Source organism: Phallusia mammillata, chromosome 3 (assembly GCF_965637545.1).
Source record: "Phallusia mammillata chromosome 3, kaPhaMamm4.hap1.1, whole genome shotgun sequence".
In the NCBI taxonomy this organism is placed as follows: Eukaryota; Metazoa; Chordata; class Ascidiacea; order Phlebobranchia; family Ascidiidae; genus Phallusia; species Phallusia mammillata.
Window position 1 is genome coordinate 28,170,447 of NC_137254.1, and position 13,284 is coordinate 28,183,730.

At 38.2% G+C, this 13,284-nt stretch overlaps 1 protein-coding gene across 1 annotated transcript; it reads left to right on the forward strand.

The window, feature by feature from the left end:
- Window positions 1-5,668: 5,668 nt before the first annotated feature.
- LOC145218700 (uncharacterized) lies at window positions 5,669-9,684 on the forward strand. The gene is made up of 4 exons (XM_080086107.1): window positions 5,669-6,432; window positions 6,787-6,886; window positions 7,446-7,598; window positions 8,202-9,684. The coding sequence occupies exons 1-4, from the start codon at window positions 5,932-5,934 to the stop codon at window positions 8,384-8,386; spliced, it is 939 nt and encodes a 312-aa protein (XP_079942233.1). The 5' UTR covers window positions 5,669-5,931; the 3' UTR covers window positions 8,387-9,684.
- The last annotated feature ends 3,600 nt before the right edge of the window (window positions 9,685-13,284 follow it).

A 13,284-nucleotide genomic window follows, 5' to 3' on the forward strand; every position in this document is an offset into this window, starting at 1 on the left:
GTTTGGGTTGGATGCTTCATTGAGCATGATAGCAGGGCAGTACCCCAGTGCGAGCGGGAAGGCTGAAAATAAAGTTTTGTGCCTGACAGGACAAGTCAACCGAATCGATGCCCAGTGAATACGGAGAAGTCCGCCCATGGTTTTTGAAACTCTGTTGACGAAAGCGGAAAATGAAGAGTAGGGTGAAGTATTGAACTGTGTGTTTTGGGGGGTGGCAACTTGTTGAGAATATGTAAATTGCTTGTTGCTTGGCAACTCTTTGGTATTTTTAAAACAACTCGTATTGGTATTTATGTTAGTCCGTAAGTCGTTTCTTTCACAGATAGTTTAAGAAGCTGTCTTCTCCCTAGAAAAAGTACTAAATATATTTGGTCTTAAGCCAATATAGTTGGTTAAATGAAACTCTTATTTACATTTCCTGAGTTCAAACAAACGTATGATTTGAAGTGTGCCTTTCGTCGTCACTGAAAAGTTTTCTTTGCGAATTGGGGAGTTTGAGTTTCAGACTAGGAAAGACTAATTTTAGAAAGTCCAGGTGTTGCAAGAGACGAGGTTACTTTCGCAAGATTTCCACATCGAGTACGTCGACTTACAAGCAGCTTGTTACAACAGGGTGACGAAGCATTGGTAAAAGGAGAATTGTTTTGTTGATTCTTTCCGAACCTTGTTGTGTTTTTAACTGACGTTTTTGCCTGTTTGTCATTGTTTTTTTGTATTGGCTGTTTTGAAGTTCCAGAGTCGAATGTATAAGTTTTTTTTTTTCAACGGACGAAAGTTAAGGTAAATATAACAATAATTAATCAGATTGTTTGTCAGGCCAGAATCAATAACATTGCATGTCAATTATTTACATCAGATTGAAGAACAGATGCAAGAACGTGGCAGCATTAATTTTAGAATTGTTAAAAATCCCTGATAAATTAAGATTATGTTAGGAACAAGTTTTCATGAAGTTTCGTGTTAGGTGTGTTTCTGGTGTTAGATGAATGTTTGATACAGTTCAAACAAATCTGTTATCAAACAGTTTAATTGCTGACGCGAGTTTAACAAAAGTCGGTTGCCTATAACCGTTGTCTTTTTAAGTAGTACCTGTGAAATCATCACAATTCTTCCCAAGGAACACAACTTTTGTGACAGACTTCAGAGCAAACTTTACAAAAACCTGCTACACTTTTTTAACGGATTTGGGCATGTTTGTATTGTGAGTTTAGAAGTAGGTTTATTCGCCGACCAACCCGCCATTGTCTTCATTTTTGTCGATCGATGTCATCATGTCATATCAAACCTTTCATAAACCACAAAAACTTCATTCAGAGGGACATTAATCTTTCAGATCACGTGACACCATCGAAACGACGTCATTCTCGTGACACTAAACACACACGTCAGACAAATAGCGGATAGGCGGTTACTGATTTACAGACCCTTAAAGCTTCATATACAACTGCGTACGGTAAAGGCTTTATTTGATCTCTTTGTAACGTTGCTTTTGCAGTTTATGCTGTAGCGTGGGTGTGTATACTTGTGAGGCTATTATCTGGTTAAATATGTCCGCATAAAAACGGAAATCCCAATGCCCTTTGAGGCGAAGTAGTTGGTTCCGCCGCTTGCACATAGTTACCCAGAATTTTGAACCGAGGTTTAGTTCTGTTTTAAAGGTAGTTATTGAATCCTTTTGGGCTTGAGATGGAAATGAGCTTTGAACCAAATGGAAGAGATATGTTCTTGTTACACAGGAAAGCTTTTCCCACATCAGGGTCTGAATCTAAAGCCAGCAAGGGATTAGTGAAGAAAGCATGTCTTCTTTATACCAAGTAAACGCTTTTTGGTTTAATGTGGTTTTTAGATACTTCTGGTAAGGTTTCTGAAGGATTTTAGTCTGAAACGTATGCCTAGAAACAATGCACTGAACCTATACGTTGGTTTATAAGGCACTTAAACGTTATTTAAAAACACCAGTAGGGTAACAGGGACTCAGACCTACCACAAGGCGCCATGTGGTTCTAAGGGCTCTTTACAACAGGTTTTTCATTGCATATTTAAAACTGTGTTCTGTAAAAGGAACCAAGCCTGAAGTATAAAGCTGAAGTGCATTGGTCAAGTCCACTTCGAATTTGATAGAGATTTGAAAAAACGGGCTTATGTTTTATCTGACAGTGAATTTCTCATTAAGGAATAAGCCCAAGTCATATCAACAATCGGTAAGACCAAATTTATTTGATATGTTTGGAGTCTCAGTGTTTTGTTTAAGTCCCTGCCGTAAAGAGATAAACAGCCGTCACAGAATGGTCATGTATAATATCCACTGTCACGCTTTGCCCGAAAAAATAAACCAAACAGTGTTTTAAATTTCTCTGCCGCCGTGCGTTGCCCCCCGAAGTCGAATTAGAAATAGCACTTGTGTAAAGAGCGCCTTAGAACGACGTTTTCAAGCGATTACGGCACCGCTGAAGAGGTCTTTATTGCTGGTGGTTATGATTGCCTGGCATCAGTACGCGCGCGCCCTTTAGGAATTTAAACTACATAGCTTTGCTTTTCTTCCGACTGACATCAGAGTTTACAGCCAATTAGGAGGACGCGCAGTGGTTTGGAGCGCCACTATTTGATACAACTACAAGTGCTACAAAGCCTTCTAAAATGCGATTACAGTTTGGGGCACACGACGAGAAGTTGATTTGTTTTCAGAGGTCTTTTCGGCAGATGGTGGACAGCAGCTTGGCATTGTTTGTGACAGCAGTTAGTTTAAGGTGTGGTGAAATGAGTTAAAGCAGATGGCAGCGTTTGTCAGGCCGGTCGTTTTGCGAACTGTTTTGTTTCAAACATTGTCATATGTGACAGCTTTATGATCGAACTTTCTTAGTGTTGGTGCTGTGTAGGTCCTCAGAGTTGAATCAAACCACTGTACCTTAACTATTTGAGCTAGGTTAGGCAGTTCATTGGGGCTAAATAGGGTATCGCAATCAGCCTAACAAAAGTATATAAACGAGTATTGCTCTTCCAACAGTTTTTATTTAATCGACGTTTCGGCGTCCCATGCAACCGTGTTTTGTAATTTAGTTGCATTAAAAATATCATTTGTCAATGTTAGGTAAAACCAAATGTATTTGTATTGGGTAAGATATCTTTGAAGCTGTTGTTGATTAGATTTTGCACGGTTATTAATGGTATTTTAATGATTGAAGAGTCCTGTAAATCGTTTAGACGAGAAACGAAATGCATTAAGGCAATGTCTAGCTGCGGTGGTATGTGTGAAAATGTCAAAATGAATTATTATGATACTGACTGACGCATGCGTTTCTTGTCATTAGTACCTAAATGTATGAAACGACAGACATTGGTTGTGAGAAAATTAACAAAATCGTTTGTGTGATGCTTACACTTCCTAAACGTACATAATGAGTTTGTTTTCCACTTGCACTAGAGAAGTATACAGTTTAGGATCTTGAGTTTTTCTTCCTAATCTATGTCTATCAGGGATAGTTGATAAGTAAGACGTGCATTTTAGGGTGAGTTAAACAGTTTTACATAAACGTGTCTTTGTCCCGTTGGAATTTTTTACAAGTAGTTATCCTTTAAAGACTTGTGCAATGAGAACGTTGACATCTGCTGTTTAACGGATATTTGCACTGTAAACCTTTATTACCAGAATTTCATTTCGGAAACACCTTTATATTAAACCTGAATTTAGATGTGACTTTAAACCACCTCATATTATTACGTACAAAAGATCTTTTTAATCTACAATTTCATAAACAAAAATCTCGCTATATTTACTCGCCCAAATTCGCACGTAAAAGACCCACAATTTTTAATATCTCGTGCCCATTAATTCTATGTGCGGTCATGGCCTTGTGCTGCTGTAAAACTAGCGCAAATTTGAAGGCCGTGCCAATTACAAGTGAATGGGATTTAATGGCTTCCTCAGTCAAACTCAATTCAATTACGTGAGTGAAATTTGAATTTAAATTGTAGTGGAACACCCTTGGGTAATTTCTAGTGTCAACATCAGGTTAACCAGCTGTTAATGATTTTATTGTGTTGTTAATTAGTAGCAATTGCGCCATCGTCCTTATTCAGTGTATAAACCCAGAGATATTCATGGACATGAGAAACCCGACCGAGAAATGGTTTGATAATTTTTGGTGACCTGAGATATTATGTTTTAATTTTTTTTTATGATTTCTGTGTTGCGAGTTGACTGAATATACTGGTGAAGTAATTGTAAGTCCATGGGCCGATAAAAAACGTTATTGTTATCAGAAAACGGCAAAAGTTTCCAGAACTTACTGGAAAAAAAATCGGGTTTTTTTGGTTTTGCTTTTGTTTACAAACATGGCCATGCATACATAATCATTTCAAGGCCCTTAGGTTTAGAGAACTAGCATTAAAGAGACAAAACGGCGTTGCAGAGGTAATCCGATAAACACAGAACGTCGCTTCCAAGAAACAGTTAACACCTTGAAAGTCAGTCAACCAAAATGTTGCGTTTGTGATGGTTACCAGCGAGGTGCTAGTTAACACATGATGACGAGTTGTAATCCCTGCTGAGTATATCTTAATCCGCGCTTACAAGACCGTCTAATTTGTCTGCTTACTGCTGTGGCGTGCCTGCAGGTTAGACCAATGTTCACCAGCGACGTAATGTTCGCCTCTCCAAGACTGAGAAATGCGTTTCACTTTATGCCTGGCCGCTCTCGAGGTATTTTTTCATGCAAGTGCCCTCATTTTTCGTGCCTGAAAATTCGCTATACCCTGGTATTGCGGGAAGGAGCTGTTTTTGTGGTTTATAGGAGTCAGTACTGGAAGAAAAAATAGATGCTTGTTAGTTTTGAAGCTACTGTCGCGGTTTTTGTATTGTGTGTTCAGTTTTCCTTTTCTGTTTAATACTTAACCGATAAAAAAGCTAGTTTTTTTAAAAATTTAAAGTACATTAGAAAATTAATAGTCAGACAAGATCAAAACAAGGTTCTGGTGTTGTTATGCAGACTCGAAATTGTTATCTACCATAAACGGACTATGCTGAAATGCATATTTAGCGAGACACAGTTAAAATTACTTGGGTAAACTATCTTGCATGCTGCTACGGGTGGAATGAATTGTGGTGTTTGTGGTCTTTGTTTGCAGATCAGTTTTATATGCTTTAACAACAGGTGTGAATTTTTTGTTTTGTAGCAATGGCTATATTGCATAGTTAGATTATTGAAACGAAAGTTATTAAGATTTTCCTGATTTTTAAGGGCTTGTGTGATGTACGTTAAGTTGATGGTGTTGGACAAGAATCTATATATTTGCTATAAACTATAATTACATTCAGTTGGTCAACAAAACATCGTCTTGCTGAGTCACCGCAAATACAGCGTGTATAATCATAGGCATTTAGGTGTAGCACAGATTTGTGGCACAATAGAACACACCCCTCGTTCATAACCTTTACCTTTATTCAGAGTCAACCAAGCGATTTGTTATGCGCGCTCACAAATCGTAAAAATACATCCTAACATTAAGACCGGAAAGTCAATGTCACGGCGTAGATCTAACCAAGTTCAACAGGACTTTGTCGTTCTAGCAGTGACGACTTTTCTTCATTAGACCGTTAGCTGCTTTGTACACAACGAACGCACCAGGGGTTTATTGTTATTGGCTTGTACTAGTGTGAGCGGCTCGACCGTCACAACGAAAAGTGGTGGTTATTATTTTAGCGCCCCATGTTGTTTTGTGACTGCTCGAACCCGCACTGATTCTGAATTGCTTTGCGTCACAGGGTTTTGTTTGCACTGTTGAAGCTCTGCGCTGTGCCAACAATGACTGAATCTGCTTGAGAATTGGAGCTTTTCGAGATACACCGAACGAAGGCTTTGTGTTGTTGAGCTACACAAGAAAGCCCGTCTTTCGAAAAAATACTATATCGAGCGGGGACGACTTTTCTCGGAGATGAGTGACAGAGACCGACGTTATTCATACGACCGAAATCACCGACACCACCATCATCGAGGCTACTCCAGAGAAAGAGACTATTCAGACCGTGAAGACAGTTACCGTCGAGAGAAGCGCAGAGTCCCTGGGCTTGTAACAGACCCTGCTGATCGAGATCGCGATAGATACAGCACCATTGAGGGCGAGATTCGCCGAGGTCAGACTGAATCCATGGAACGCTATAAGACTGATAGTTATTACAGCAAAGAACAAGGCCGCAGCAAAATTACCAAGGATACCATGTCGGCTCCTGCATACAACATCTCGTCCACACAGCCGTATCTTCCAAGAAGTCATAAAGATTCTCCACCACTTTATTCTCCAAGTGCCAGCAAAAAACGAAGGCTGCCTTGCAACCCTTCCGTGCTGTCGTTTCTCGGGGGGTTTATTGGTGTAGCTGTAGTCGTCGCTGCTATTATCCTGAGCTGGTACACCAGAGTGACTGTTAACGGAACTGGCGTAAGTACTAGCACACTTTTGCAGTCACTAAAATTTCACTAAAATGCTGTCATTGGAATGTTCTTACAACAACTTTTAAAGAATAAATTGTAGTCCTTACTTCTGCCCGAATAGTTCTGAAACAAATTTATGGCTCTGGCATTTCGTTGAACAAATGGATACGGCAACATTGTAAGTAGCAGCGTTAAAACTTCATTGGGACTGCCACTTTTTCTCAACTTGAAGCCAGATTTGTGAGGCTTACCGCTGTAAAAACATACTCTTTTAATGGTTGCCTGGTTGCTCAAACTTTCTTGGGCTTTGTACTTGGAAATTGCTTTCGTATTCTTCTTAAATTTGCCTTCTACTGTGCAGATAAGTGTCACCAACCTGGGACTCTTCTCATTCTGTACACGCGAGGGAGGAGTCATCACATGCGGCACTATCGAAAACTACAGCTCGGCAGGCGGCAACGGTAAGAACGGTAACAAGCTTCAACGATTAACAACGTTTGTGTACCGAAATACACGGGCAACTTGTACTAAATGAAACCTCGGCCAGTGAAATACTTCAGCGATAACCTGCTCAATCTAAAGGATATTGATTTGTTGTTGTGTAACCTGTCCTATACCCACGTTTTGTGTTCTCTATTTCTTGGCGCTTCATAGCGTTTGAACGTTTACGGCTTGATGGTTGTAGTGTAATGGGGCGTAATGTTTTCGTTCTTCAAGCGGACAAATATGTCTTATTGAAATAGGGTTTAAAATCAAAAGCATTTTATATGTACCCCCTTTACGTGCTGTACAGTCATTACCGTAACCAACATTTCTGGTCGGAAAATGTGGTCCCATGACCGATACCCATACAGCTTGGAAGGAGCCAATATAGTAAGCACTGTACACCTTGTGGTATAAAACTACAAACAGTTTTACCTCTTACCTCTGTACAGTCAATGCCGGAAGCTACATTTCTGGTACAAGTCAATAACAGTTGTGGTTCTGTGACCGATATTAATTCCATTTGTTGGTTTTCAGTTTTCTCTGATTTGGAACAAGCCACACGTGGACTTATCATCATATCGGCTATTTTCGGCCTCGTGGCTCTGTGCATCGATATTTTCTTTGCGTTGCACAAATACGAGAGACGCCGTGGCGCTTTCTACGGCGGCGCCGCCTTTTTGTTGGCAGGTGAGTTTGAAAACTTTATTTGTTAGAGCGAAACCTTTCGGTGACAAAACATAACTGAATATCATAAGCTTTTTTGCGCTATATGATAACACACCCTGTGTGCTATTGATTTGATGGATAGTGTGCTTTACCCAGGTGAAGACGCCCCAAATGAGACGTCGAAACGCCGGATAAGTTGTATATAATTGCCGATTGAGAAAAAATGCAAAGTTTTCAAAATATGCTTGGCAACAACACTATATTCATAACTGTGCTTTACTTAGCTTGATTGTTTGGACTCACATATTTTGCCCCTCCGCACCAGTTTCATCAGGATTTACGTGTAAAAATGCTACATTTAAATTGTTGCAAACTGGTTTTATGTACAATTCACTATAGTGACCAAATGTTTAAGAAAATGTCCTGTTATTGCACAAACCTGTCCTTTTGAAGAAGATGATGGTGTAGTATTTCTGTTTACTTTCAATTACAACTTTGAATCTTAACCCCTACAATAGGCCTGGCGTAACATGATCTTTAAGGCTTATATATGGCTACCTTAATCACTATGGGAATAAAATATATGTACCAATAATACAAGCTATAAACAATCCAATGCTTCAGGTTGCTGCGGAGTTGCGGCCATGGGATGTTATTCTTCAGTCATTTCGAGTGCCATAGCTGCTACCACCGATAGAAGTGCAGCTATTCCCAACATCTCGTTCTATCTCGGATGGTTTGGCACTACCCTGTTTCTGCTCTCAGCATTCACTTCCTTTCTCTCTAACGCCACCTCTTGGTCAAAGTAGTTCAAGCAGTTGCGTCGGATGAGCTAAGCGTGGACTTCAAGATTTCGGAGCCAATTTTTGGGGACCTGCTTTTGCTGTTGGCGCAAGGCTGGATCAAACTATGCAAGCTTGCTTGTGCGTTGTACATTTTTACATTACAAGAATATTTTAAACCAGTAAAGAACTAAATAAAATAAAAATCCCACTTCCCGCTTTTTATTTAAAGTAATTTCTTTCGTTGCCAACGTCTGCAGTCTTAAAAGCACAAAACCTTAACAGTTGCAACAAAGTTAAATTCAGTTTCGAGTTGAACTTTGACCTTTTGTTTTGTGCCAGCAGATTTTATGCGACCGCTGTTTTTAAACTTACGCAATCATCTATCGCAGTTTTACGTAGTTTCATGTGATATATACATATATACGTATGATGGATTTGCTTTTCCGAAAGAGAAATAATCTTTTCAAGGCAAAGAAATTCATGTACAAAACCGCCTTGTTTTTTATGCTTTTTCGACCGCCAGGCTTTTTATTTTATTGTTTTCTTATTGTTATGTTTCTATTACACGTCTGTAGGCTTTCTTTACATTTATGATGGAGTTATGTGTCCTTATGGATTTAAAAATATGGACCCCAAAATCCATTGTTACAAACATTAACTCTTGGCATAACTTAGAAGGTGGCCGTTTTATCGAAATCATTTTTATGTAGTTTGAATGCTGCCTTCAATTTATTAGAAAACTCTAAAATTTGACAAACAGAACCTGCTGGTGCAATATAAGACACTTAGTACATTTCGTGGCTATTTTATCCAACCATTTTAGCTGTTGCCATTTCCTGTTCGAAAAGTATCTCAAATTCGATATCAATCCAATGCTATTTGGCCAGTGCATTTATGTAAGTACTTATCTATTTCCCACATTTATTTGCGGAACATAATCGTTTTAAACATACCGTTGTATGGTTTTTTAACTCTTTTGTTTCCCATCAGAAACAACAGACCTTGACTAGTAATCTTTTTGGCTATATTTTCTATTTCTTTCCAACCATTTGTAGAAAAGTTGTCAATGCTGGAGTTAGGGTTTCAACGTGTTTTTTATTATTTCGTTTATACGTGTATTTTCTTCAAAACCGTTCATAGCGTGTTGCCTGGCTGAAAACCATCGTGTTTTGGTATGTCTACATTAAGAGTATGCGTCTGTTTTAATATGATTTATTTCATCCGTATCTGGTTGCTATTCTGGCGATTGACACATTGTGCAAAGCAAAGTAATACCCTTTGTTGTTTATCGCAGTAAAATAAAGCATAGGAACACTATACAAGGATGTGTTTGTTTTGTGGTGAATCAGTTCTTACAAACGACGCAATGAATTGAAATGCACTTTTTTCATTTTTTAATCTTTTTTTCAAAGCAAAGTCTTTCTCTTTTTTAACTTTTTGCCATGGCTCAACGCGCATGTAGAAAACATTTATTTTTTATTCGAATTTTATTCGACTTTTTACAGTCACTAATACGAACAAAAATCAACTTTAAAGCAATAGAATATATACAAAACTGTACAGCACAAAATCAGACAAAACTCGATATTCACCAAAAGTGAAATAACACACAAAGTCATTTTATAAAGGAACATTTTTTTCACACAAACTCGATAAATCCACCAAAGAAACAAAGTGGTCAATATGCTCTAAAAAAACTACTCATTTACTGTTGTGCACAAATTCAAAACCAATATATATTTAAAACGGTCCGATGTTTACGTTGCTGTTGGTGACATTGAAAACATTTGAGCTGATTTCTCTTGCTATTTGACTCCAGTTGATGAAGAAACTGCCCTTAACTTTTTCCCGGAGTTCGGTTTCATTTCGTTCCTCATAAATCGTGTAGTCAACAGGTTGGACATCATCTTCAATTGGTTCTTCACTTGACTTTACCAAAAACTGTCGCGAAAGAGCGTCGTCATCTCTCAAGTTTTCTTGACTGATGACTGCATTTTCGGGACGAAAATCAACAGCGTAGTCGGACACAAAAACTAGTCTCAGATTGTATGTTGGGCTGTAAGAGAAAGTGTTCATCGATATACACAATGTTTCATTTGTGTGCAGTTGTCTGACTCGGTCAAATGAAGAACCGTCGCTTTCAGTTAAATACCAAATCACTTCAAACGCACGATTACTGACAACTTTTCTAAATCCCAAGGATGTTATTTGCCAGCCCAATCTATCACCCGCTCTTTCTTCTTCTTCAATAGCAATAGCCCTGTCAGAAAAGTGGAGTGCTTTGTACACTACTTTGCCATCTGTACCAAGGGTGGCATTGGATTCAAATTGCCATGGCGACTTGTCGTTTTGGCGAACAAAGATAGAAACTTTGACTGGTCGCTCTGCGTCGAGAGAAAAGTAGGCGCTTCGACCCTCAACCTGAAAGTGCTTTTCAAATATTGTGCCGCTTGGCTCGCAGCATAAAATAGGAGCAATGCAAAAGAATTCGGAACCGTTCCCCCCAAATCTTTTTATGCTAGGTTTAAGACTTACAATCACCTCAACTTCTTTCTGTGTGGGACAAGCTGGAAAATCGACTTTGTAATCACCAAGGCTGATGTTTGCTCCCTTAAAACCAATCCGTTGATTTACGAATTGTGGAGAATTAGGCAGGTTTGGTTTTGGGTTCGTAGGTTCCACAACATCATTGCTGATTAGTGGTTCAGTATGTTTTTCTTTGGTGAAAAGAAGTCTCATAGATTCCTGAAGACAATCACTAAACCAAATTCCTTTCAGAAGTTTACAACGTACCACTTTGCTTAGCAAAGAGAAAAGTAGCAACAACCCAACAACCAACAACAACAGTTCCACCTCTGTATAAGCTACGTTCCAAGTATGATCCAAAGGCGGCGGTATGTCATCAGTTATAGGCGCTGCAGTTGACCTTTCGAATGGATGAAGATTTTCCAGCGCTTCATTGCTTTCTTGAATCTTGCTCAAAATATATTCTCTATTTACAGTTGATCTTTTGAATTTATGAAGATTTTCCAGTATCGCTTTACTGTTTTCACGAATCTGTTCTAAAGTATGTTTTCCATTTGCAGTTACTATCATTATTGGCTGAATCGAAACCATTCTGGTCTGGAATCACAAACACCTGATCGTTTTTCAGACTATAACTTCACTTTATTTGTCGTTGCTTATTTCATCAACTAGATAAAGCTTCTATTTATTGCTTCAAAAATCAAACACTTTCACTTGCAGGAGGTCTAAACCGTATATGGCATTTGCAGACGAAACGGGTTATTATTTTTCCAAGTAAGTCATAAAACCCAGGTGGATCCCCACTCGGTCAATTCTAAAGGTTGCCTGGTAACCCAAGGCATACACCCACAGATTGTTATCCTTCAGTGACTTAGAAAGGAAAAGTTTCCTGTGTTTGCTGTTGCCAATAACTACACCAGTGGTTCCCAACCTTTTTTGTTACATTCCACCCTTTGCCCATTTTCTTACTATTCATTCCTCCCCATAAGATGAAAAACAAATATAACATAAAAAATTTTAGCAATTTAAAATATCAGTTTATTTCACATTACTACTCAATGCGAAATTTGCTCTCGCTTGCGCTCTGAAAGTAGTTGTAATGGCAGCACAGTTCTTTTTATACTACTCGTCTCTTTTAAATACTGGTAGTTGACTAAAACTTAGGCTACAACTAAAATCTACACAAACAATGATATGCAACAAAGAATCTAGTTTCATTACACATACTATTTACTAACTGTCGACTGTTCAGTTTTTAAGCAACTAAGCATCAGCCAGATTGCCAAAAACAAAAATGTTGAAACAATTGACTTTGTTATGACAATAATTAATTAAATAATTTAAGTGCCTGAAAGAGGAATTCCTCCCCGGTTGGGAACCACTGAACTACACAAACGTTCTGGTGAATAACTTATGACGCCAACACCCTTTAATTCAATACCCTTTAATCCAATACCCTTTAATTAGTGCATTTATGTAAGTACTTATCTAACTGCTACATTTGTCGCCTTAACATAATCATTTTGAACAGAACGTTGTATGTTTTCCCTCCTGTTTCTCAATAGTGGAACAGCGGACCTTGGCTATTAATCGTTTTGGGTATAATTTCCATCTAAACATTTGCAGAAAAGTTGTCAATCCTGGAGTTATGGTTTCAGTTTGTTTGTTTGTTTTCTTGATCATTTCGTTTATATGTGCATTTTCTTCAAATCCGTTTGCAGCGTTTTTGTCTGACATAAAACCATCGTGCTTTGGTATCTTTACATTAAGAGTATAGATTTGTTTTAATATGTTATAGTTTACCCGTAATTTGTTGCCGTTTTGGCTATTGACACATTGTGCAAACCAAAGTAATACCCTTTGTTGTTTATCGCAGTAAAATAAAGCATAGGAACACTGTACAAGGATGTGTTTGTTTTGTGGTAAATCGGCTCTTACAAACGACCCAATTAAATGCTTTCGTGGTTCTTTGTGGAGAAAAAACCAATATTTCTTTTTTTAAAGCAAGGTCTTTTTCTTTCTAACTTTTGCCATGGCTCAACGCGCATGTAGAAAACATGTCTTCTGTCACTTTTATTCGACTTTTTACAGTCACAAATATGTACAAAAATCAACTTTAACAGCAATAAAATATACACAAAACTGTGCAACACAAATTTAGACAAAACTCGATATTCATCTAAAGTGAAATAGCGCAAAAAGTTATTTCATAAAGGAACATTTTCTTTTAAATTCCCAAAAGAAACAAAAACAGTTGTTTAATGGTCAATATGCCCTAAAAACTACTCATTTGCCACTGTACACAAATTCAAGGCGAGGATATAATTAAACCAGGCACTTCCACTTAAACCGCCCTGATGTTTATGTTGCTGTTGCTGACATTGAAAACATTTGAA